Source organism: Ranitomeya variabilis, chromosome 2 (assembly GCF_051348905.1).
Source record: "Ranitomeya variabilis isolate aRanVar5 chromosome 2, aRanVar5.hap1, whole genome shotgun sequence".
Lineage (NCBI taxonomy): Eukaryota > Metazoa > Chordata > Amphibia > Anura > Dendrobatidae > Ranitomeya > Ranitomeya variabilis.
The window spans coordinates 49,959,167-49,986,525 of NC_135233.1; the positions used below are offsets into that span (position 1 = coordinate 49,959,167).

At 45.8% G+C, this 27,359-nt stretch overlaps 1 protein-coding gene across 2 annotated transcripts in view; it reads right to left on the reverse strand.

Annotated features, from left to right (window-relative positions):
• Positions 1–27,359, reverse strand: part of PREPL (prolyl endopeptidase like) — a 68,465-nt gene that overhangs the window by 9,622 nt on the left and 31,484 nt on the right. For both annotated transcript variants that reach the window (XM_077282403.1, XM_077282402.1), the window contains 6 exons: positions 27,212–27,335; positions 19,306–19,522; positions 18,160–18,345; positions 12,408–12,608; positions 4,374–4,546; positions 2,077–2,293 (listed from right to left, as the gene is read on the reverse strand). In XM_077282403.1, coding sequence (XP_077138518.1) covers positions 2,077–2,293; positions 4,374–4,546; positions 12,408–12,608; positions 18,160–18,345; positions 19,306–19,522; positions 27,212–27,335 — 1,118 coding nt within the window. The remainder of the gene's footprint in view (positions 1–2,076; positions 2,294–4,373; positions 4,547–12,407; positions 12,609–18,159; positions 18,346–19,305; positions 19,523–27,211; positions 27,336–27,359) is intronic.

Sequence of the window (27,359 nt, forward strand, 5' to 3'; positions counted from 1 at the left end):
CGGCGTGAAGACACAGCTGTGATCGGAGGTATAAAAGTTTACCTCCGGTCACTTGTGTCAGCTGATGGGACTACTGCTCCCATCGGACGCCTGCTGCCGCTAATAATAGAAAGAGCAGGAGCGACTGATGGGTGTATTCATTAGCCGGCTCCTTCACTGTAAATAACTAATTAAAGAAAAAAAAATAAAAAATGGCCTGGGTTACCCTGTACTTTTGATAACCAGCCAGCAAAACTAATGGCTAGGGGCTGCAACAAGGCTGGTAATCAAGAATAGAGGGGCCCCCACGTTTTATTTTTTAATTATTTAAATAAATTGAAAAAAAAACAAAAAAAAAACGGTGTGGGGTTCCCCCCATTTTTGACAACCAGCTCCAGCTAAGCTTAAGCAGACAACTGGGGGCTGGTATTCTCAGGCTGGAAATGGGCCATGCATATCACCCCCCCAGCCTAAAAATAGCAGCCCAAAGCTGCCCAGAAAAGGCACATCTACTTGATGCGCCAATTCTGGTGTTTTGCCAGACTCTTCCCACTTACCCTGTAGCGGTGGCAAGTGGGGTTAATATTTGTGGTTGATGTCACCTTTGTATTGTCAGGTGACATCAAGCTCACAACTTATTGATGGAGGAGAGTCTATAAGGCACCTATCCATTACTAATCCTATAGATACATGGCAAATAAAGACACAGCCAGAATAAATTTCACCGCCGTTCAGAAGCGGTGTTTGCCACGCTGTCATGCACATGACAGTGCGGCAAACACTGAATCTTCAAGCCCCCATTCAAGTGAATAAGGTCCGAGTACTGTTCTGGTACCCAAACGTTTTGTAACTGTTCGGCCGAACCCGCCGGATCTGAACATCCAGGTGTCCGCCCATCTCTAGTCAAGAGACATTATATTTTGATAAATTGGAAGTTTACAGATGTGGAAATACTAAACATTAATTGTTTTTCCTTTAAGACAGCTCGCATCTATCCAGAACAGAACAGGCTCAATTCCCGAGCCTGCTCCATACACCTGCACACCCCATGATGTACCATTACGTTCTGGGTATGGAAGGTGTATTATTGTATTAATGGGTTACCTTTAGCATGGTTAACAAATTAAAGCTGCACTCTGTAGTGCTATTAGTAAATAGACATTGAATATGTGAAATTAGAACTGCATTACCGCTGTAAAAAATAGGTTAAAAAAAATAAAAATAAATAATGATACTTGGCGCATAAATTGGTCAATTCGTTTGAGCCCAAAAGCCAGTGACAAGGCGTACCTAACATGATGCCTCTCTTGGGCAAAAAGCCTACAATAATATGGGCAGGTGGGATAAAACTCTATTCAAAACCACCATCGGCTGATGGGAGGAAGAGTCAGAAGGTATGTACTACCAATATCAAAAAAGCCCAGGAGAGGCAACATGTTAGGTTTGGGGTCCCAAAAACAAAGGGGTACGCCTTCTCGCTGGCTGTTGGGCTTACACGAATTTGGCCAATTTATGCTCCAAGTGCCTTCATTTTTCAACCTGTTTTCTACAGCAGTAATGCAATTCCAGTTTCATATATTGCACATTTACATATTATACCGTTTCAGAGTGCAGCTTTGTTAGTTATATGGACTGGCTCTCAGCTTGCACCTCTTCACACTTGTCTTTTGCAGTTTGGAAGTGCTGTTGAATTTTTTTTTTATCCTTCACCCAGGTCATCAATATTTGATCAATGGCGTCCAAAGTTCGTCACAACGGCTGATCATTGGCAGGAAAGAGGAGGCAGTGCTCAGCCATGGATTTGCCCATTGAAGCGGTTCTGACTGTTCTTGATACCGCATCTTCTCATTAATAGTAAAGGATAGTACACTTGTCCGATATAAAAAGGTATGCATTTCTCTAGATATAATGGGGTCTCGATTGATGGTTTAGCCTTTGGTCTTTACATCGAGGGTCTGTCCAAAGGGGCCGCAGCACTCGCGTGATGGTTTGACCAGTCACCATAAAGCCATGTGTAATCCAACCCCACCAATAGCATAACAACGTCATATCCTAAAGACTGGACATTAGTGGGAAGTATGTAACATAATGTGGTACCTCCAAGACCATCGCTTGGAAAAGCCAAGGCCTAGAATTGTACAGAGCTCCGGCCAGGACTCCTCCGGCGCTGGCAGCTTCAAGGGATGTCCGACAGGGCTGAGAAAATCCAACATCGTGGAGATGAACAATACAAGCCTCCAGGTCATCCAGACTATTCTGCTTCTTCTCCAGATTACCCTGCTTATGCCAGGTACAGCCCAACTCGCCACCACCTCTGTAAAGACAGAGCAGGCACTGGAGGAAGCAGTGGAAATAATGACAGCCACTCATGTTTAATACCAAGAACACATTTATACCCAATCATCTGGACAGAATTTTCATAATTTGACTTTTGTATCCAAAATAATGGGGAAATATATATATATATATATATATATATATATATATATATATATATATATATATATATATATATATATATATATATAATATGATTTGATTAAAGTGTACACTTGCAATTCAAAGTGAGGCATCAGAAAAATGTCTTTTCATCAGGTTTATGTTACATGAATTTAATTTATTTATTTTTTTCATATCTTGATCTTTGTTTTTTAATAAACAAAGGCAGGAGGATACCTGATAATTCACTGACCCGTAGAAAACCTGATAATACCGCTATACACAGCGGATGACAGAGGATCCACCAATCACAAAAGACGATGTCACTGCTGACCCTGCTCCCCTTCAAAATTACCTTTGTACATGCTCGTTAGACACTTCAATACAAAAGGATAGGGTCCTGATTAGTGTGGCTAATGTAAGTTTATTTCCATGTGGGAAGGGGGCCGGCCAACACCAGCACCTATTTTAGCTGGACGCACGTATACATGCGGCTGAAGTGTAGTGCGGCACAGAGACCCGCCGACTCCCTGCACTGCCATACATGACACCAGCCAATCAGAGGCTGGCAGTCTGCGTGCCCGTCACGAGCGGTACATGGCAGGCACATCGTCCACCACCCATGGCTAGCACGCTCATGTCAGCTTCAGGTTACAGAAAAGGACACTGCACGTCGTAGGAGTAGAGGAAAGGTAAGAATATATTTTTTTTTTAGTGTGTTGGAAAAAAAGAGCAGCAGAATGGATATTATAGCAGGAAGGGGCCCAGGATGAGAGGTCATTATAGCAGGAAGGGGCCCAGGATGAGAGGTCATTATAGCAGGAAGGGGCCCAGGATGAGAGGTCATTATAGCAGGAAAGGGCCCAGGCTGAGAGGTCATTATAGCAGGAAGGGGCCCAGGATGAGAGGTCATTATAGCGGGAAGGGGCCCAGGATGAGAGGTCATTATAGCGGGAAGGGGCCCAGGATGAGAGGTCATTAGAGCAGGAAGGGGCCCAGGCTGAGAGGTCATAGCGGGAAGGGGCTCAGGATGAGCGGTCATTAGAGCAGGAAGGTGCCCAGGATGAGGTCATTATAGCAGGAAGGGGCACAGGATGAGAGGTCATTATAGCCGGAAGGGGCACAGGATGAGAGGTCATTATAGCCGGAAGGGGCACAGGATGAGAGGTCATTATAGCAGGAAGGGGCACAGGATGAGGGACATTATCACAGTAACAGGCCAGGTCAAAGTCGACTAAAGGACAACACCCAAGGAGTTTGTATGTTTGCGTGGGTTTCCTCCCAATACACCAAAGAAGATGTAGTGATAGGGAATCTAGATTGTGAGCCCCGATGGGGACAGCGATGATGATGTCTGTAAAGTGCTGCAGAATATGATGGCGCTATATAAGCAAAGCATAATAAAATAAGTAGGACATATGGATTCGGCAGATCTTCAATCAAGTTGGGTAGTTGGGGCTAAAGTTGTGAATGGAGTAGAAATTAGATGAACAACAGATTTTAAAATGTTGAAGTCTTAAAAGTTAAAAACTCATGACTAAGGGTGGACTGTCACCAGAAACACGTTGATGTAGAATTTATTCTAGCTGATGTTGTCCTCGGTTATGCACTTTGTGTGAATAAAAGCCTATTCATGGTTAGTTGAGCGGGATTATCATTCTATTACAATTGTGACAATGTGCCATAGGTTTACTTTCAAAAAATATATTTTGATAATTTTTTTTGTTGTTGTTGCTATTTTTACTTGTTAAAAAGAGCAAAATAAATCCAGACTGCAGGAGGTGCCTACCCAGGACCACAGATGATTGTTTGGGTTCTGAGCAGTGGTACGTACACCCTTTGATCAGCTCATTTGTAGAATTTCTCAAAGAAATTATCCAATTTTGCGGTTAAAATTTTCTACTTTTACAATGTTTGACAAAATACGGATTTTATTTTTGACATTTGAGCCCTACCTTACATGGCAGTAGGCCAAGATCCAGCCATCGTCAACCAGCAATCTTTTCTCAGGTTTAAAGCTCATGTTCAAATCCACGCCATACGCCCCATAGACATGGACTAAAAGGGGTCTTTCACCAAGGCCAATGTCTTCTTTGTAAAAAACTGTCACTGGCACCGACACCCCATCCTGCTCAGAAGAAGAACCAAAAAGAAAAACTAAAAAAAGGGTGTTAAAAATACATAAATAGCATTTTACGATCCCAGCAAAGTGAGATTTGTAAAAATTCATGCACATGTTTTTTGTTGTTTTTTTTACAGATTTGAAGCCTTTCTAATCCTTAGCATCTCGATTCTTTCATCCATTCTATTGAATGGGAGAAAAAACAAACAAGCAATTTAAAAAAAAAAAACAAAAAAAACAAAACACATTTTTTATGCCGCATTTTTCGATGCAGAAATGTCAGCAGCAAACTTTACGTGGGCATACTCCCTAAGGGCTCATTTACAAGTCTGATTTTTCCACATATAAGTAAAATGGACAGATTGTGGTTCAAGTGTTGTCCGTTATTCTTGTGCGTGGATAAGTTTTTCCATTTTCTCCATTCCACTAGTCTGTGAAAATCAGACCGCACTCAACATCGGACCCATTGTCGGATTCATCATGGACCTATTGGCAATTTTCATCCGACCCCCAAATAAAAAATTGTACATTTGACCCAATAGACTATCACAGGTATGAATTAAATCTGTGAAAAGAGCGCATAGCACTTGTACGTGAAAATCGAATGAGCGGAAATAGAACAATGCCCAGTTAAATCGTGCCTTAGAGTATCCAGATAAATAGTGTCAGCTAGCTGAAAATAGGGATTTTTGTGTACTCACAGTAAAATCCTTTTCTCCGAGCCATTCATTGGGGGACACAGACCGTGGGTGTATGCTGCTGCCACTAGGAGGCTGACACTAAGTGATACAAAGAAAGTTAGCTCCTCCCCTGCAGTATACACCCTCCTGCTGGCTCTCAGCTAACCAGTTCGGTGCAAAAGCAGTAGGAGATCAATAAACAATATATGGAGCGTATAACACATCACATTATATATGAGAGTATAGCCTGTTAAATTATAAAACAAGCACAAGCTAATAATATGGTGGGAGCTGTGTCCCCCAATGAATGGCTCGGAGAAAAGGATTTTACGGTGAGTACACAAAAATCCCTATTTCTCCTCATTGGGGGACACAGACCGTGGGACGTCCCAAAGCAGTCCCTGGGTGGGGGGGACAACATCAGATTAGGCCTTGTGTAACCGCTACTTAGAAGTGCAACACAGCGGCCTGCAGAGTCCGCCTGTCTAGACTCACATCTGTGGAAGTCTGGGAATTATAGTGCTTCAAGAATGCATGCGGACTGGACTACCTCGCAAGCGTGCTGTGCCGACGCCTGGTGCCTAGAATCCAAGAAACCTCGATAGACAGAGAGATAGGCTGACATCTAAACACGGAAGGACTCCTGGACGGTGTAACAAATCCACCAAGCTAACATGGCCGATGAAACGGCTAAACCCTTCCTGTAACTGTCAGGAAGCAGTCCTCTTACAGTGAGGTAGCCCAAATCAAGTGTCCAACCTTCGGAAGGATGCAGTCCGAGACATACCTACTCGGAGCACTCACCACGTTCAGAATATGGGGAACCCATTCCGTTATGTGGACTGGTGCGGAAAGAGATGAGGGAAGAACGATGCCCTCATAACTGTGGGAAAATAATACCACCTTGGTAACAAGGGACGGCCTGCGGACAACCTTGCCTTGATGGTAATAAGGGAAAGGTCTGAAAACAGAGCGGCTAGCTCCAAAGACTCGTCAGGATGAGGAGATAGCAGAGAAAAAAAAAAGGGCGATCTTCCCTGATAGTAAAGTCTGTCCGGATCAAAAGGAGTCTACTGTAAGACTCCCAGGATCATTAAGGTCCTAAAGATCTAACGGTATGCGATAGGGAAGAACCACATATGAAGACTCCCTGCAAGGAAGTCCATATTTGCAGTTTTGTTGCAATAAGAAGGAAAAATACTAGTTCCGCAAACGAGAAAAAAAACCTGACATGGTCAGTGCGGATCTCCCAGAATCACTGGGGCCCTTCCTGCTTCCGAAAAGATCTCGGAAGTAGTGGAAGAGGGGTGAAGGAAACTGGTACCATGGAAGGACCAGTGCATGCACTGCGATGGCTTTTGGACTTGGAGGCCGAACCATGAACTTATAGTACATTGGCGTTCAGTCTGGACGCCATCTGACCTACATCTGGAGTGCTCCAGAGAAGACAGATCTGATGGAAGACTTCCGGGTGAAGTTCCCACTCACATGAGGAGGGACCCTGACGGCGTCCGCCGCCCAGAGTTCTACTCCTGATATGTGTAGTGCAGAGATCACCAAATGATAGATCGTGGCCCAATAGAGAATGTGAGGTACCTCGGCCATGACGCCTGACCGTGGGTACCTGCTAGATGATTGATGTATGGGACAGACGTGGGATTGTTCGATTGAAACGGATGGGGTGACAGAAGGCAGGGGACCTGCAGTAGAACTAGCCGTACCGTTCGGATCCCCAGAACAATGATCAGGAGAAGAGGACTGGCATCGGTAGTTACTACTATTGAACCGGGAGAAAGGTCTCCCCTGGATGAAGAAGGAGCTCAGAGACTACCCTCTGAAAGTCTGATTGACCTGCAGAAAAACGAGAGGAGCGAAGGAAAACGCTTCCATTGTGGTCACAGATTTTCCTCAGAACCCTCCTAGCAAATGAAATGGAATGAGGGGATGAGTGAACAAGTGCGCAAGCTCCCTGTTGAAGGGTCACGGCCTTGTCTCAAGGGAGAATCACCAACCTTCTGGAAGATTCCAGGATCATCCTCAAAAAAGGATATCTGCTGGGCTGGAAATGAGGAAAAAAACTTGTCTAAGTTTAGCTGCCAGCCCAGGAGAGAGAGGGTATAGCAAGAGATATAGACGACTCAGCACAGGGCTGGAAGAGCGGCTAGAAAGTCGACCAGATAGGGCAGGACGACCATGCTTCTAGGGTGCAAGAGGAATGTGACAGCCGCCATAACCCATGAGAACACTGGGTGCAGTAGCAAGGCGGAAGAACAAGGTCGTGATTTGGAAATGCTGTTCGTGAAAGGGAAGGCAAAGGAATTTTTGAAGAGGGTAAAACATAGGAATGTGAAGGTAAGCATCCCGAATGTTGGGGGATGCCAGAAACTCCACCTTTTTCCGTTGAAGTAATGGCTGAGCAGAGGAACTCCATCTGAAGAAGGGGGACCTTGTCAAGCTTGGTAGAAGTTTGAGGTTCAGGGTCGGTCTTACTTTTCGGTCCCTATTTTGGAACCAAGATCCCTTAGATCTAGACCGTCCTGGATAACTGATCCGCTGTTGGTTGAGTCTATAGGAAATCAAAATAGTTAAGGTCTCTGACCAAGAGACCATTGATCTAGTAACATGTGGCGGCTAAGGGAGGGTAGAACGCTGAACTGGAGGCCGCAAGACGGAACAAACTAGATTTGCTATCTGACAGTACGTTGTATTTTTAAATTGATGACCCATTGGGTAGGGATACTGGTAGGTATAACACAGGAGATTCTACCCGGTAATATGCCAAGTGGCAGAATGCGCGGCTGCATGCAGAAGGTTAGGAAAAACCGTCTCTTACTATCGCCACTCTTTTGATGGTGCGGAGATAAAATGATGAACCCTCGATCCACCATCCTCTTAACAGGGAAGTGGAGAGGGATCGTCCGCCTTCTTGCATCATCTGCTAAATAGTGGAGATGCAGAGGGTGTGTTTGGATGCCAAAAAGGGGGGCCTCTGTATATCCACAGAGTTAAGGTCCCTGGGTGGACAGGGCTGGTTGTCCGTGTCATGATATGTACTTTTGCCCAGTCCTGTATTTGAATAATATGCCATTTGATGTATGTAACTGTTCTCTGGTTTCTATTAGCTGTAATTTATGTATTTTCTTGTGCTGGGAGTTCACCTGTAACAATATGTCTCCTTCCCCCCAATACTTGCAGCCCTAAGCTATAATGTAATTAAGCTTTATCATCATCACTAGTGAAGGAATAGCCATTCTTCCTCACAGCAGGTGGCTAGTCAAATGTACATACTACATAGACTAAGTGGAGCCGACCAGTCTAGAATCTTCTGATGGACAGTGTGACCCCTACCCCCCTTCATGGGCGGATCCCAGGAGCTCAGACAATCCATTCTTATTTCGAGATCAGATGTGAGTTGATCCTTGAAGGAGAAGGAGTGGGGATTCTTAGCTGCGGCAAGACCCCACGTCCATCTGGGACTGCGGAAGCGAACGGGGTGAGACTTGAGCTGAGGACATATCTCGTCGTTCGTGAGATTGTTTTGGGATCCCTTGGACTCGTGTGGACTATTGCTTTGTTAGCTGGCACAAGGATTATCGGGAGGTGCCACCGAACCTGTTCCGTTGGACTAATTGTGGACTCTGTAGATCTACCTGCATGTGTTGTTCCAGCGTTCTTGATAATAAATCTGTGGAATCATCCCTTGGCCTGTTGTCCCTTCTTGCTCTGCCGTACACGCCGTCACAGTCCGGCATTAGGCCTGGCTGTAGAAGAGGATACATGGAGGCGACACTCCATGTGCTTGTCTATCAATGGTGTGGGGAGATGAGTGCCCTTTAAGAGGACCCGTCGCCCTTAAGAATCAGACCAAGCATGGCATCTCACGTCTTAGGCGAGTATACGTGAAGTGGACACCCCGCGTGTTTGCATATTGGCTGAAAAATGGATACTGCGCTTGCAGAGGCTTCTGTCCAGTGAATCGCTTATCCGGACGCTACCTGTCCGGGTGAATGGCAAATGCTCTGCGAGGGAGTTTAGTTTCCTCAAGAGGGACGCTGCGTGATCTAAAGTAGAACCGAAGTCCTCGTCAATCTACAGAGATTGTTTGATGATATAAATAGGCAAATCCATCCTTTTCTGAAGTTCTGGTGAGTCCAGAACCAAGGCAATAACCGATCCATATTCAATGACTTGTTCTCCGCAAATCATTGGTGAGGGATCAGGAAAGGAAGCTTCCGTTTTCTAGGCGCGTGTAAGTTTCAAGAAAAGTTACGGCCCCTGCTAGCCGACGGCTCGCATGAAGGAAAGGGACATCTATATTGTTCCTGCGAGCACTCCGAGCCACAGGGGGTACACGGAGGGATTCAATCTCTTGTCAGAGAATCCATAGGTTGCGGCAGTGACGAAGCCCACTCAGGGAACTAGGTACTCTGGATAAGCTGGGATCGGCGGCGGAGGGCTCCTGAGCTCATTTAAGGTGACCGGCTTCGGACTGGTCCTGTGCGCCTCTAAGACCAGGGAATACTGGTCCTGTGCGCCTTTAAGACCAGGGAATACTGGTCCTGTGCGCCTTTAAGACCAGGGAATACTGGTCCTGTACGCCTTTAAGACCAGGGAATACTGGTCCTGTGCGCCTTTAAGACCAGGGAATACTGGTCCTGTGCCTTTAAGACCAGGGAATATGCACCTTTATGCAGTACTTCCTTACTCGGTTGCAGAGTCGCTGTGCCCCTTTAATCTAAAACCATCGCGTGCGTGCGTGCCTGCGCCGGCAGGGTGGACCAGGATGGCCACCGGGAGTTGCAGAGGTAGTAAAGTCTCGCAGAGAGAGAGTGCGAGGCGCCAATTTGGGGGGCAGAGCCACAGACAGTATGTGGGCGGAGCCTCTGACTTCCATGAATAGGCCCAAGCCGGGGCTTAAATTTCTGCAGCCGGCGTGAGCAATAACAGCATTGCCGAGGGAAGAGATCGCTCCCATGTCAGGGAAGAAGCGCGGGCGCAGCTACCGGGATGCGGCCTACACATCGGCCGAAGCCGTGGGCTAAATTTTTGCAGCTGGCCGGAGCGTTACCTCAGGGAGGTGGGCCACCGGGAAGCTAAGGCTGCCTGTCAGCATGTGAATATCCCACTGCAGAGGTCATCGCTGGCTGGATCCACTCACCATCGGTGCGCGTCCTGGCATGGAGCTGCAGCGATGACTGGGTTTCAGCGCTGAGGAAAGTGCGCGCACTCTACTGTTCTGCTGCAGGTCGGGTATTGCAGCGTGGACGGTGCAGGGGTAAACCTCAATCCATCATCCCTTTGTTAGGGAGGTGGAGAGGAACCGTCCCCCTCCTTGTGCCATCCGCTTTCACAGTGGTGGGACAGTGGGGGCTGCTCGGATGCCATAGAGAGGGGCCTCTGTACATCCACGGAGTTCAGCCACCAGATGGACAGGGCCAGTTGTCCGGCATTAGGCCTGGCTCCAGGAGAGAATACGTGGAGGCGACACTCCATGTGGTCACCTGCTGCTGGTGTGGGGAGATCGGGACCGTGAAGGAACAGTCGCCCCTGAAGTGAGCTCAGGCATGGCTTCCCACGTCGCAGGAGAGGGTACGGGGAGGGACACTCCGCGTTCTTGCCTGTTGATGATTCGGGGGAGATCGGAACCTTGAAAGGAACCGTCGCCCCTTCACTCTGTTTAATTAAAAAATTTACAGAAAAGTAAAAGACCTGTGTGCCTCATACAGACACTAAGCAAGAACTGGTCAGCTGAGAGCCAGCAGGAGGGTGTATACTGCAGGGGAGGAGCTGGGAGCCAGCAGGAGGGTGTATACCGCAGGGGAGGAGCCGGGAGCCAGCAGGAGGGTGTATACCGCAGGGGAGGAGCCGAGAGCCAGCAGGAGGGTGTATACCGCAGGGGAGGAGCCGAGAGCCAGCAGGAGGGTGTATACCGCAGGGGAGGAGCCGAGAGCCAGCAGGAGGGTGTATACCGCAGGGGAGGAGCCGAGAGCCAGCAGGAGGGTGTATACCGCAGGGGAGGAGCCGAGAGCCAGCAGGAGGGTGTATACCGCAGGGGAGGAGCCGAGAGCCAGCAGGAGGGTGTATACCGCAGGGGAGGAGCCGAGAGCCAGCAGGAGGGTGTATACCGCAGGGGAGGAGCCGAGAGCCAGCAGGAGGGTGTATACCGCAGGGGAGGAGCCGAGAGCCAGCAGGAGGGTGTATACCGCAGGGGAGGAGCCGAGAGCCAGCAGGAGGGTGTATACCGCAGGGGAGGAGCCGAGAGCCAGCAGGAGGGTGTATACCGCAGGGGAGGAGCCGAGAGCCAGCAGGAGGGTGTATACCGCAGGGGAGGAGCCGAGAGCCAGCAGGAGGGTGTATACCGCAGGGGAGGAGCCGAGAGCCAGCAGGAGGGTGTATACCGCAGGGGAGGAGCCGAGAGCCAGCAGGAGGGTGTATACCGCAGGGGAGGAGCCGAGAGCCAGCAGGAGGGTGTATACCGCAGGGGAGGAGCCGAGAGCCAGCAGGAGGGTGTATACCGCAGGGGAGGAGCCGAGAGCCAGCAGGAGGGTGTATACCGCAGGGGAGGAGCCGAGAGCCAGCAGGAGGGTGTATACCGCAGGGGAGGAGCCGGGAGCCAGCAGGAGGGTGTATACTGCAGGGGAGGAGCTGAGAGCCAGCAGGAGGGTGTATACCGCAGGGGAGGAGCTGAGAGCCAGCAGGAGGGTGTATACCGCAGGGGAGGAGCTGAGAGCCAGCAGGAGGGTGTATACCGCAGGGGAGGAGCTGAGAGCCAGCAGGAGGGTGTATACTGCAGGGGAGGAGCTGAGAGCCAGCAGGAGGGTGTATACTGCAGGGGAGGAGCGAACTTTCTTTGTATCACTTAGTGTCAGCCTCCTAGTGGTGGTGGTGGCAGCAGCAGCAGCAGCAGCAGCAGCATACACCACGGTCTGTGTCCCCCAATGAGGCGTAGGAGAGATTATTACATAGTATCATGCCACCAATTTGTATGTGTCTAAAAAAAATAAAAAATAAAATGGTGTTAAATGGTTGCACTCGCCTTTCTTCAAAGACAACACGCAAAACCAACTTTAAGAAGGGAGGAAATTGGAAATTTACAGGCTGAACACTGTGCATTCATCCCATTTTTCCTTTTGTAATGCTTTAGCAATTTTCTTTTTATGACCCTTAGTAAAAGAATGAATGCAGACCTTACTCTTGGCTTTCAATCTCACAATGCGAGGTTCGCTTTTTTCTCCGTTGTAATCGGCTTCTACAGACAATCTGTTTTCTGGCACAGAATAAGCAAACATGACCGGGTGATGAACAGGAGACTCCAGGTAAAAGCAGAGCGTGCTCGTCCTCTCCTCTGGGTGCAAATCAGCTTGTAATGCACAGGCCCAAGATGGAAGCTACAGAAAAGTATGAGAAGGCAAAAAAAAAAAATAATAATAATAAAAATAATAAAAATATATATATTTTTTAATTTATTTAGAAAAATTCATCGTTTTCCAATCACCCTTTAAAAAAAAAAAAATCCCAGTCTACGTACGATAGATTTAATCTGGAAAGCTGTTTCACCTCAATTCATATGATAATTATATATAAGGATATCAGAGCAAAAGAAAGGCTTCCGCTCACAGAACAAAACCCTGGTTGACAGAGGCAGAGCATAAATGGTTCATTGCACTCAACTTGTTAATAACCTTTTTATTTAAACACTATAATGAAATTCAATCACCATTTCAATTAAAAAGCAAACTACGAAACAAGTCATGATTTACTTGTCAAATTAAATTTGCTCTGTGAAGTGATATTTAAAGTCACATTTCATCAGCAAAAAAAACCCAAAAAAAAACTACCTACTGAAAGTGAGGTCAGGCAGCGATTCAGATCTGTTATTGTGTCCTGCTGCCCTTAAAGGAGGATCTGCCGCCAGGTCAAAAGTTGCCGTTTTCTGGCACTTATTTTTATTTCCACTACTTACAGTCTATTTTTTTTTTAGTTTTATTTTTTTAATCCATCAGATGGTTCTGGATTTATGGGCTTTTTGAATTTGGGGTAATCTTTATGGGATCCTTGGGGGCATGTCCTTAGGCAGCTCTGGGGCGGATCTTCAGGCTGTATTAGCTTGTAAACAATGCCCCTTTAGTAAAAACCCTAAAAAAAAACAAAAAAAACCAAACACCCCATCTCGAACCATAAGGCGTGTTTGATTTAAAAAATAAAAAAATAAAATGGCTAGGACTAACTCATATTACATATACTTAAGATAGCAAACCACAACCAGAATACAGTTTTACTGTATTAGTGGAGTTGCCCTTTATTTTTATTTTTGACATTTGTGTTGCCACAGAAGAACAGATATTTGTTTTAGGTGGACCCCAGATTATTCTCCATCTGTTAAAAAAAAAAAAAAAAAAAAAAAAATTAAAAAAAATAAATAATGAGATGAGAAATTCTCGGAACACCAATTTACCGTCAACGACTATGATTTTTGAGCAAAGTAATGCTTTTAGGGGGCATAAAAAAAAAAAAATTCTGAAAATAATCCATTCTAGTTAAATAACATTATATTCAGCAAGCAATTCTATTCAGTCCTATTATTTCCCCCGCTCCGTCTCTGATTATACGCCCTGACCGAGCCGCTCTTGTAATCTAGCCAGTTTGATTCCCGCTAGCGATCTCGTGCTACAGGTTAGGCTCTTTAGCATTCAGTCACTTGAAATTGGTGCCTTGGATCGGAGAGCTGAAGAAAAACCATTGAAGAACACAATAACCCTTTTTCTTGGCTCATGTACACTTGGAGGTTTGTAGCTATTATGTGTAAGATTCTCAAGGAAAGAAAGGGGGGCGGGGGAGAAAAAAAAAATAAAATAGAAAAATCAGCATTCAATCTCTGCAAGCTGCTGAAAAGCCAAGACGGCCATTTTTCAAAATATTACAATTTGATAGCAGATATTATAAATATATTTTATATATATATATATATATATATATATATATATATATATATATATATATATATATATATATATATATACAGTTAGGTCCATATATATTTGGACAGAGACAACATTTTTCTCATTTTGGTTATAGACATTACCACAATTTAATTTTAAACAAAACAATTCAGATGCAGTTGAAGTTCAGACTTTCAGCTTTCATTTGAGGGTATCCATATTAAAATTGGATGAAGGGTTTAGGAGTTTCAGCTCCTTAACCTGTGCCACCCTGTTTTTTAAAGGGACCAAAAGTAATTGGACAATTGACTCCAAGGCTATTTCATGGACAGGTGTGGGCAATCCCTTCATTATGTCATTCTCAACTAAGCAGATAAAAGGCCTGGAGTTGATTTGAGGTGTGGTGCTTGCATTTGGAAGGTTTTCCTATGAAGTAAACATGCGGTAAAAAGTGCTCTCCATGAAGGTGAAACAAGCCATCCTTAAGCTGTGAAAACAGAGAAAAAACCCATCCGAGAAATTGCTACAATATTAGGAGTGGCAAAATGTACAGTTTGGTACATCCTGAGAAGGAAAGAAAGCACTGGTGATCTCATCAATGCAAAAAGACCTGGGCGCCCACGGAAGACAACAGTGGTGGATGATCGCAGAATAATCTCCATGGTGAAGAGAAACCCCTTCACAACAGCCAACCAAGTGACCAACACTCTCCCGGAGGTCGGCGTATCAATATCCAAATCTATCATAAAGAGAAGACTGCATGAAAGTAAATACAGAGGGTTCACTGCACGGTGCAAGCCACTCATAAGTGTCAAGAATAAAAAGGCTAGACTGGACTTTGCTAAAAAACATCTAAAAAAGCCAGCACAGTTCTGGAAAAACATTCTTTGGACAGATGAAACCAAGATCAACCTCTACCAGAATGATGGAAAGAGAAAAGTATGGCGAAGGCTTGGTACAGCTCATGATCCAAAGCATACCACATCATCTGTAAAACACGGCGGAGGCAGTGTGATGGCTTGGGCATGCATGGCTGCCAGTGGCACTGGGTCACTAGTGTTTATTGATGATGTGACACAGGACAGAAGCAGCCAAATGAATTCTGAGGTATTCAGAGCCATACTGTGTGCTCAGATCCAGCCAAATGCAGCAAAACTGATTGGTCGTCGTTTCATACTACAGATGGACAATGACCCAAAACATGAAGCCAAAGCAACCCAGGAGTCTATTAAAGCAAAGAAGTGGAATATTCTTGAATGGCCAAGTCAGTCACCTGATCTCAACCCAATTGAGCATGCATTTCACTTGTTAAAGACTAAACTTCAGACAGAAAGGCCCACAAACAAACAGCAACTGAAAACCACCGCAGTGAAGGCCTGGCAGAGCATCAAAAAGGAGGAAACACAGCGTCTGGTGATGTCCATGAGTTCAAGACTTCAGGCAGTCATTGCCAACAAAGGGTTTTCAACCAAGTACTAGAAATGAACATTTTATTTAAAATTATTGAATCTGTCCAATTACTTTTGGTCCCTTTAAAAACAGGGTGGCACATGTTAAGGAGCTGAAACTCCTAAACCCTTCATCCAATTTTAATGTGGATACCCTCAAATGAAAGCTGAAAGTCTGAACTTCAACTGCATCTGAATTGTTTTGTTTAAAATTCATTGTGGTAATGTCTATAACCAAAATGAGAAAAATGTTGTCTCTGTCCAAATATATATGGACCTATCTGTATATATATATATATATATATATATATATATATATATATATATATATATATATATATATATATATATATATATATATATATATATATATATATATATATATATATATAAGAACCACAGCTGATAGAGGCTAATCTAAAGGGCGATTTTTTATTTTTTTTAGAAGAGGGAAGTACGGTATATAAATGGGGTGTAGATATTGCAATGGTGGATGCATTTACCTGGAATAATTGAGGGGAATTTTTTTTTATTTTTATTTTAAGAAAATGACAGTAAAACATAATGACTTGTGTAAGAGGAGAATCAATGGTCGGTTATAGAAACCACACATTTTTTATGCACATTAGGTTTTGGAGGGCAGTGATCGTACAACTTGTTGGTCAGTCTTTCAGAAGTTTTGGTCGCGCTGGAGAAGTCTGCTTTTTGTTAGGTCGATGAACCTGGCATAATGCTGAGCACAGGGTAAATCGGCAGCTGGGACAGCCAAAGATCAACTGTACCTGTGGAGGAGTCCAGTAGGAGGAGTCTACTTTCCCTGCAGCGCCGCCACAGGAGAGATGATGCATTACACACAGTCTATCAAGAGAAAACCTGACACCTCTCCAATCACATCTGAGCTAATACTTTTATTCCCCACCCCACCCCCAAAAAAAACAATAATTCTGGGGCATCATTTCTTAGAACGCTCATCTGTTATTCCAAGATAAATTAATTTCTCTTTACAGAAGCTCGTTTTTTTTTTTCGTTAGAGGACGCAAACATTTTATAGGCACTGTGGTGGGGTTCATATGACTTTTTTGGCCACTGGTTATTTTATTTATTTTTTTTGAGGCATGATAAAAACAAAAAAACAAAAACAATAAACCCATAATGGTTTTGTTGTTGCTACAAGTTGGTTTCGTATGGATGTGGCACTACCATATACGTAGGGTTTTAAATTATTTTTTTTTAAACCATCTTCCAATAATAAGCTTACAAACCACCTTGGGTGCTGCACTATTGACCACAGCTTCTAAGGGGTTATATGGCCCAGACCAGCGTTCCATCCATTTGCTACGGTAGAAAGCAGCTATAGCAACATAAGCTCAGCACCAAACAATGATGCTGCTCAGAGGGAACGTTTTATAGAAGGATTTTAGGACTCATTAAAAAGTTGTTGTTGTGAACAGATCTTTATAAAAGAAAGAAACAAATGATGCTTACCATTGTGCCTCCCCTCCCATGTGTCCAAGTGGTCTCAGCCAAGACCATAAGTGGTGGGGACATCCCTCAGTCAGATCCGTAGCCTATACCAGCAATATAGCAACTATGAGCAGGCAGAGGACCAATTAGTTGCTCCCCAAAACTTCCCATTATCTCAGCACCTCCCCCCAAGCTACATCACTATGTCTCTGCTCTTCTGTCTGGCAAACTGAATACAGACATAGCATAAAGGCTTTCAGTTTCAGGTGACAAAGCTACTGGGCAATGACAAATACAAGAACAAGACATGCTGAGAAATGTGGAAAAAGGAAGTTACTGTACTGATAGTGCTGGCAGAATGTCAATAAAGAGGAACGGTCCATTAAGAAAAAAACAAACAAACATGGATGACAAGTTGCAGAGCAGGAGAATCAAGACATTCCCTGCACACAGATATGTGCACCAAAAGTAGTTTTAAAAGGTTTTGAAGGATGGCAAGACCGTGTGCTTCTTTTGGCCTTGTGTGAAGAGACCGCTATAGTTTACGGTAAAATGTAATGTAAGTCAATAGAGCCCAACATGTTCCGTCCAAGTGTTTAGACTAATACCAAGCTCAGGATGCCCAGGACCAGCTGAAGAATCCTGGATACAACGTATTTTAGTGTTCGGACTCGTAATATGAGGACCCATGACGCGGGTTGCGAGTTTGCGCAATTTGACTAAAATACCGACCAATACCTCACCATTTTTTATCTTTTAATTGCACATTTTTAATGCAGGATGCAGCCAGGCCCTTTAGTGTTGGTTGGGTGTCTGCCTTGTGGGGTGCACTTATATAGTGCTGGTCAGCCTGCCGCCATCAATAGGCTGTAAGCCGGACACTGGATCACATGTACCTGTGTGACTGGCGTCCTATGTAAGCTCCATCTGTGCGCATGTTTAACATTACACAGCCACCCCCCTCCATGAATTGGAAGGTTTGTGAGTAGTTGCTCCATCAGTATTTTGCACCCATGCTGCATCATGGGGGTCTGCTGCATCCTGCCTAGTGCACTGCTAATCTGACCTGGTTATAGGAGAGAGCGCACCTTTACAGAGCGAGGAACCGTCTCTCCGGAGAGGGGAGTCACGGCCACGTGCAGCTCATTGCTCTGTCTTAGGAACATGACACAATGATCCTCCAACATCTCCATGTCCAACAGCCGGGAATCTGCCGGTAACTGGTATATGGGCGTCCAGTGCTGTACACCACTGTGTAGCGGAGCCTTCATGAGCTGCAACAGAAATGGAGACGTCTGAGGTTAGATGTCCAGACACAGCAGCAAAGACACATGGATCTATATAGAGCAATTCCTTCAACTTTTTTTCCTTCTTCACTTTCGTACATTTTTAATATAGATGATTTATCACACCCTCGTGGTTGTTCTTCCTATGTGTGACTTGCTGATCGCCCCCTTTAAAGAGGTTATTCCCATTTTCATATGTGAGTACTGTCAGAGCTTGTAAATTCAAGCACTTTTGCAATTTACTGCTTATTAAAATGTTCGTCTGTTCTAGAGATATTAACACTTGTTTACAGCTTGTTGCCTAGGAGACCGACCACCGCCACTAGACAGCAAAACATAACCAGCAGTAGTCACAAGCTCTTTTCTATTGAGCTTGTGAGCACTGTTATGAAGCTGGCCAGGATTGATGGAGAGCTCAGGTGCCTCCTAATCCTGCTAAGCTTTAAAGCAATGCTTACAACACGCTAGACAGCAGCGGGGATTGCTCTCCTAGACAAGATATAAACAATTGAAAACGGTCAATATCTCAAGAGCAGATGTAAATTTTAAAAAAGGAGTAAATTGCAAATGTTAGCGTATTTACGAGGTCTATCCGATAATAGAAAACACTGGAGTCCGGCTCAACAGGACTGGATTTTCCTTTTCTTTTTCTAAAGAAATTATAGTGCATACAAAAGAAAAATGTACATTGTCGACATGACCCAGTCGACGCGGTTCGAATGCACTAGGCAGCCTTACTCATGACTATCCAATAATATCCATCTATGAAGATGGGAATAAACCTTATAAGTGTCAAGTCACGGGTGTAATTTTCCAATGTTCGGCCCTTCCCCCAATGAATGCATTATCATAAGTGACCCCAGGTATACCCTCCATCATAACCTGTATATTAGTGCCTTTCTGAATTATTTTGCTATACTGCTGACCTGTTTTGCAGACAGAAATTACCTTGTACTCTGCCGGTTCTCCGTATGTTGTGAGTATATAGAGAAAGCCATTCTTGTGCTCCACGTGATAAATAACACCAGGCAGTCTTGTCTGCACCAGGACCGGGGGCTTGAAAGGGGCACAACAGTCAATAAGCCAGACCTCAGAAGACGTTTTACTATTACAATTAATGGTGAGAAAGTGGTGGTCTCTGGTGACATACAAGTCTACGAAAAACCTAAAAGTTAGAAAAAGAGAAGTGTTTATAGTGTTAGGAAAAGGCTTATTACACCATGTCAGTAAAAAAGTTAATCTCCTGATTAACGTTCCAAGAGACTTTTTTTTTTTGCAGAGGGGAGAGGCTCCTGCTGCAGACAGTCACATTACAGGAAAGAGGAGGAAAAAGAAGGTACTTTGGTAATCACTGTAAAATCTCTCTTTCTTGGAGCCTTCATTAGGGGACACAAGTAACCAGGGGTGTACGTTGCGGTCGCTAATACGCTGACACTAGGCAGAAAAAGTTAGCTCCCCCTGGCCCAAAGCTCATCAGTTTGTAAAAAAGCAGTAGGAGAAGCAACAATATATAGGCCCTACCGACGCATTCAGGGCCAACATAGGCACAAAACCTGTGTGCCCCAAAGAAGGCTCCAAAAAAAGATTTTACTGTGAGTATCAAAGACCCTCCTTTAATCACTTCATTGGGGGACAAGTATCCATGTGACATCCTAAAGCAGTGCCAAAGGAGGGAACAGACTCTCGTCCTCAAATCAGGTAGGGCGACCGTTGCTTGCAGCACCTTTCTAACTAGGCCAGCATCAGCAGAGGCATAGGTATGTACATTGTAGAATCTTGCAAATATAAGGGATGACCAATCGCCTTGCAAATCTGGGTTGCAGAGGCCTGGTGGCGAACAGCCGAGGAGGTTCCCCACCACACGGGAGAGTGGTCTATTCTTAACTTGACAAGCCTCCAATATAACCGAGCAGATCCAGCGGGAGATAGACTGCCTGCATCCAAGTCTCTTCCGTCAACTCTCAGGAATGACTAAGGCATTCAAACGTCTGAAGGATGGTATCCTTGAGAGGTAGAGACGCAAGGCTCCAACTAGGTCTAGCTTGTGGAGAGACCTTTCCAGGGGGATCGACAGGGCACTGACAGAAGAAAGGAAGGACAATATTCTCACTGATATGGAAAGGAGAGACTACCTTAGGCAAGAATGAAAGGAACTGGTTGTAAGACCACTTTTCCTGGTAGAGAACGAGGAAAGAGCTATTAATTCTGAGTTGGAAGTGATCACAACCAAAAACGCCACCTTCCAGGAGAGAAAGGAAGACACAATGTCCAGAACTGGTTTAAAGGGGGATCCCTGAAGGACGCTTAAAACTAGGTTAAGGTCCCACGGGTCCACAGGGGGGACGATATGGTGGCGCTTAGTGAGCCACTCATTGATGGAATGTCATGACATTGGGACGAGGGGCCAAATTCTGTTGAAACAGCCTTGATCTTCTAGAGGAGTCTGGGGTTCAGGGGAAACGGTGGGAAAAGGAAGTCGGTGCCCAGTTGTTCACACCTGGAACGTGTACTGCGGATATTGTCGGCACGTGCCTCTTGGCCCATTGCCAGAATCCATGAGCCCTCTACACATGGACTCGCTGCATGCCCCATTCTGGTGGTTTACGTACGCCACGACCTCACGGTCGGATTGAATGAGAACTGGTCGTACAGCTAGAATGTCCTGCCAGTGGGAGGAGAGAGACAGGTAAATGGCCCCAATTTCCAGACGGTTGATGGGAAGAGAGGTTTCCCGATAGTCCAGGGTCGCTGCCCCCCATCTGAGGAGACCGGCGTCCGTCGTGAGAACTTGCCAGTGGAGGGGAAGGAATGATCTCCTGTGCCAAATGGAAGGGGAGAGACACACCACCATGCCAAAGACTGCTTCACTTGGAGAGGCAAGAGTATGGGGCAATCCAGAGAAGTGATCCTTTTAACCCAGACTGACAGGAGGGCCAGTTGGAGGGAACGGATATGGAAGTATGAAAAAGGGACGGCAGTCATCTTCACTAGAATGCTCAAGCAAAGTCAAAGAGAGTGGGGATGGGTTTCTAAGGCTGCTTTCACATTAGCGGTTGTGTCCGCAGCGTTTGACACATACATCCGCATGCGTCTTCATTTCATATATTTAAACATTGTAGACGCAGGTGCATGCGTTCGCCCGCATTTGCTTAAGCATGCGTATTTTCACAGTCTGCGGCTGGGAGCGGCTGACGCACCATGTTAGAATTTTTGTGGCGGCAAATTTCCGCCTCGATTCGCATGCAGACGCTTACGGAAGGAGTGCGTCAAATAAACGCATTACAGTCTATAGGAACGCAAGGACATGCGTTTGCATAAGGGTCTATATACAGAAACCCCATGAGCCCACGCTTGTGTCAAGGAAATGGTCCTTTAAAATTTTTTTCATATAAAACGCATGCGCATAAAAAACGCATGCGCATAAAAAACGCGAAAGCATGCAAAATTGCATGCAAACATTGCGGGTTTTTTTTATCCATCATGCGTAAGTTGATGGGGATCAAAAACGCAGCGTTAAGTGTTTGCATGCGTTTTGCGGTTGCGTACGAAAAGCTGCGGACTCAACCGCAAATGTGAACCTAGCATTAGAGAAGGAATCCCCAAGCGGAGTGCCGAGATCTTCTCTGGAAAAAGGATTCTGGAGCGAGCAGTATCCAAAAGCATGCCTATTAAAACTAGGCACTGGCCCAGGATCTAGACGGTTAACAGCGTTTAGTGTGATCTGAAGACTTTGGCAACAGTCTCTGAAGGATGGGCCCTTGATCAGGAGGTCATCTAGATAGAGGAGGATTACCTTCCCCTTGGAGTCAAAAATGTCCATGGCGGCCACCATAATCTCCGTAAACACTCTGGGGGCAGAGGCCAGTCCGAAGTGAACTGGTAAGGCTCTCCCTGGAAGGCGAAGCAGAGAAACCTCTGTTGCGTCATGCAAATCGGAATGTGGAGATGGGCATCCTGGATGTCCACTGAGCAAACTCCTTGGGTTCCATTGAGGAAATCACTGAGGGGAGGGATTCCATCCTGAAATGGAGGCGTACCCGCCGTTTTAGTAGCTTGTGATCCAGGATCCCATGGAGTGAGCAGTCCTTCTTTGGAACCACGAAGAGGTTGGAATAGAAAAATGAGAAGAGTTCTTGAGAGGCTACAGTTACGGTGACACCTACTCAGAGGAGAGAGGCTATGGTTTGAAAGAAACAAGGGGACTTGAGAAGAAACCCTTGGAGGGGCAGGACAAAAATTTCTGCATGGGAGGGAAGAAAATTCTATCTTGCAGCCTGTGGTAACGATCTGCCTGACCCAGGCATCGTCAACTATGGAGAGCCATCCTGGTAAAGAAGTCGGCCAACCACCCTGAGGATTCCCAGGTGGTGGTGACCCATCATTCGGAAGAGAATCTATTGGAACAGGACCCTGTGGGCTTGGTAGAGCGACCCTTTGAGCTCATTGATGAGGCAGGTTTGAAGGGCAGCTTTCTTCTCTCACTGGGCAAGAGACCGTTCGTGCTGAAAGGAGGTCCCAGGGGATTAGAAGTGACAAAAGTGGAGAAACTTAAAAGAATGTCTCCAGGTGAATGGACATTTAGGCTTAGGCTGGGGAAGAGAGACACTCTTACCGCCAGTAGCATCCGAGATGAGATAGTTCAGCTTAGGCTCAAAGAGTCATGAAGGGAGTTTTTGGAAGCCAGGTCCACATTCCAGACCTTGAGCCAGAGAATTCGGTGTATGGATAAAATATTGCTAGTAACACGTGCAGAATAGCTGGCAGCGTCAAGAGACGAGGCTAGCAAATATTTACCCGTGTTGGAAATCTGGTCTCCAAGATCAGCCAGTTAGTCCGGAGTGGCTGCTGATAAGATGCCATGCCAAAGGAGTTTTGGCCAAGCGGAAAGACTTGGCTACCCATGTGGAAGCAAAGACGGGACAAAGAGGAATACGCAGCCACATAGGCAGCCTTGGCTAGGGCCTCAGTCTGTCAGTGGAGTCCTTGAAAGAGGAACCATCAGGGGGTGACAAGACCGTTTTAGTGGAGAGGAGTGAGACTGGTGGGTCCACAGCCAGGGATTCTACCCACTTGCTAAGGAGATCAGGACCAAAAGAACATAAAAATATTCAATAGCTTTCTTCCTGGGAAGCGCTTTTCCAGGGTCTCACAGTGTTTTGCAAAGATTCCCTCAAATTCCTTGCAGTTGGAAAACACCACGGGAGGACGTTTTGCCTTTTTGAATGAGAGAATGATCCGGGGGAAGACACGCCTCCTTCTTAATATGAAGGGTCTGATGATGGAAGAGGAGACTGTCAACCATATCCTGGAGTTCGGTCCGCGTCAGGATCACATTCTGACTCGGAATCAAGGTCGGACCCCGTGGCCACCTCAGGGGAGGAGGAGTCAGAAACTGAGGGCATCCAGGAGGATGTGGAAGGAGAAGGTAACCAGACAAGTAATTGGAATGTGCCTGCTTCTAAAACCTTATCTTTGATCTGCCATGCTGAGGCTGCCGAGTGGGTGCCTGCGATTTGTTCTCAGAAACGATCAATGAGAGCACTGGTGGCGGCTGAACGGTTAGGTAAACGTTCAAGGACCTGTACCAGGGACTAGAACACCTTTGTTAGGTCAGTTACTGATTGAAAAATATCAACAACCGTCCCGAGCAGTGGGAGGCTTGCATGGTGGAAGGGCTGCAATTTGGGCAGAAAGCCAAGGCCTGATCTGTGGGCAACTTTTTTTTTTTTTTCGCAGAGGGCACAGGCATAGTGGATGATAGTGTGGGGGGAGAAAAGAAAGAAAAAAAAAAAAAAACAAAACACCACACCATGGAGCCGCAGCTGGAAATGCTGAGCTACGTTCACATTTGCGTTGTTGGGCGCTGCGTCGTCGACGCAACGCACAACGCATGTCAAACGCATACACAACGCAACGTTTTTTGATGCATGCTTTGTTATACAATTGACGATCCAAAACGCCCCCCCCAAAATACATTTAGTCAAAAGGCGCATGCGTCAAAAAACGCGGCTCAACGCAGGCAACTGCGCCCTATGCGTTTTTCATAGACACTAATGTGTTTTTTTGGCGCATTTACGACGCAGGTGCGTTGCATGCGTTTTTCTTTGGAAATGTGACGCATCAAAACTGCAACCTGTAGCGTCCTCTGTGCCCTGTCTGGTGCGCCAAAAAAAAGCATGCGTCATAAAACGCATGACAACGCATACCGGCGCTTGTCCATGCGCCCCCATGTTAAAGATAGGGATGCATGACGCATGCGTCGGTATGCGTCGACGACGCTGCGCCCAACAACGCGAATGTGAACGTAGCCTAACACCGCCGGAGCCAGAGTAAGAAATAAAAACTAGACAAGGCGAGCTGAAAGCCCACGTTGGGAAATGAAACAAGTGCTCACATAGGAAGGAAAGCATGCTGGCGCACATGAGGCGGGTGTGAACAAGGCCAAAGAAGAATGAAACAAGCGCTCCCATAGAAGCAAGAGATTGTGCCGATTGGCTGGTGCTCAAGGGGAAGGGGGGCAATGAACAAAGAGTTGAAGCTTTAGAAAGGCGAGGATTAAATTTATGTAGTTTTCAATGGGTCTGAAATCGCGATGAAAGAGGCAAAGAGCTGGGTTCTCCATCTTTACTGATGCCTCCTGCCACCTTGAAGAGGGACTATGGAGACAGAGGGACAATACCGGTACTGGTTGAGGGCCTGACTTTTCCATCCAGAGGACGGCATCAGGAGCCTTCAGGTCAGGAGGGGGAGGTCACTGGGAAAAGGAATCCTCCTTCCTGTACAGTCGTGGTCCCAGATGGTGCCGTCACTGAAGAAGGAGGGTCACTGAGAAAATGAGCACAGTTTTCCTCCCAACACACTACGAGGAGAGGGTTGGGGTGGGGAATAGGCAAGGATTAACCATCTCGAACCACCTTGAGACATGCTTGAAGTGTCAGTGGGTAAGGTCCTGTCCCACAGACCAGAGAGGGTATGATGTGGACGGCACCACACACACACACACACACACTGTTCTCTCGGTCGCTTATTTTCGGGAAAACAGGGTGAGAGATTACACTCCGTTACCTTGAAAAGAAGCACCTGATAAACAAAAAGGGAAAAGATGAATTCAAAAGACAACAAGGTGACCCAAGTAGAAAAAGACGGATCTGGGAGCAGACCCTGGTCAGCCTCCTACTGACACGCTTTGTGCCAGTCGGTGGGTGTACACTGTTGAGGAGGAGCGAACTTGTTTTTGCCTCCTAGCGACATACACCCATGGTTACCCGTGTTCCCCAATAAAGCAATTAAGACAGACATGACTGAGCTTTACTCATATTTTTCGGTTTTAAATGTAAAATGAACCAAAACAGCAATGAAGAAATAAAGGAAAGAATGGCTACGACTTAGGCCACGTTCACACTTTGCGGTGTGCTCTGCGGGTTAATCCCGCAGCGGAATTGATAAATCTGCAGGGCAAAACCACTGCGGTTATCCCTGCAGATTTATCGCGGTTTGTTCCGCGGTTTCCGCTACGGGATTACTCCTGTACTATTGATGCTGCATGTGCAGCAATATGCAGCATCAATAGTAATGTAAAAATAATAAAAATTAGTTATACTCACCCTCTGATGTCCGGATCTCCTCGGTGCTGCAGGCGGCTGTGCTGACAAGGACCTTCGTGAAGTCACGGTCATGTGACTGCGACGTCACCACAGGTCCTGCAAGCACAGCAACTGAGACCGGACGCCGCGGGCAGCGCTGAGAGGTGAGTATAGCATCATTTTTTATTTTATTTTATTATTTTTTTTTTTTTTTTACACCAAAATATGGTTCCCAGGGCCTGGAGGAGAGTCTCCTCTCCTCCACCCCGGGTACCATCTGCACATTATCCGCTTAACTTCCCGCAACGTGGGCACAGCCCCATGCGGAAAGTGAGCAGATCAATGCATTTCTACAGTTAGGTCCATATATATTTGGACAGAGACAACATTTTTCTAATTTTGGTTATAGACATTACCACAATGAATTTTAAACAAAACAATTCAGATGCAGTTGAAGTTCAGACTTTCAGCTTTCATTTGAGGGTATCCACATTAAAATTGGATGAAGATTTTAGGAGTTTCAGCTCCTTAACATGTGCCACCCTGTTTTTAAAGGGACCAAAAGTAATTGGACAATTGACTCCAAGGCTATTTCATGGACAGGTGTGGGCAATCCCTTTGTTATGTAATTCTCAATTAAGCAGATAAAAGGCCTGGAGTTGATTTGAGGTGTGGTGCTTGCATTTGGAAGGTTTTGCTGTGAAGTAAACATGCGGTCAAAGGAGCTCTCCGTGCAGGTGAAACTTAAGCTGTGAAAACAGAAAAAACCCATCCGAGAAATTGCTACCATATTAGGAGTGGCAAAATCTACAGTTTGGTACATCCTGAGAAAGAAAGAAAGCACTGGTGAACTCATCAATGCAAAAAGACCTGGGCACCCACGGAAGACAACAGTGGTGGATGATCGCAGAATTATCTCCATGGTGAAGAGAAACCCCTTCACAACAGTCTATAACCAAAATTAGAAAAATGTCATCTCTGTCCAAATATATATGGACCTAACTGTATGGGTGCAGAACCGCTGCGATTCTGCACCAAGAAGTGACATGCTCCTTTTTTTCCGCAGAAAAGCCGCGTGGCTTTTTCCGCGGAAATCCGCAGCGTGGGCACAGCGGGTTTTGTTTTCCATAGGGTAACATTGTACTGTACCCTGCATGGAAAACTGCTGCGGATCCGCAGTGTCAAATCCGCTGCGGATCCGCGGCAAAACCCGCAAAGTGTGAACGTAGCCTTATTATTTTATCCCTTCAGTAAGGTTCTCCTCCAATTACCTGGGATCCTTCTCGTGGTAAACCAGTCTGGTGCTGTTCTCGCCACTAAATTCGGTTGCATACACAGAACGGCACTGGAGATTATCCTGCCTGGTGTGAAACAGGACACTGTCTGCAATCCACTCTGCGGAGAGGACCAGGGAATGAT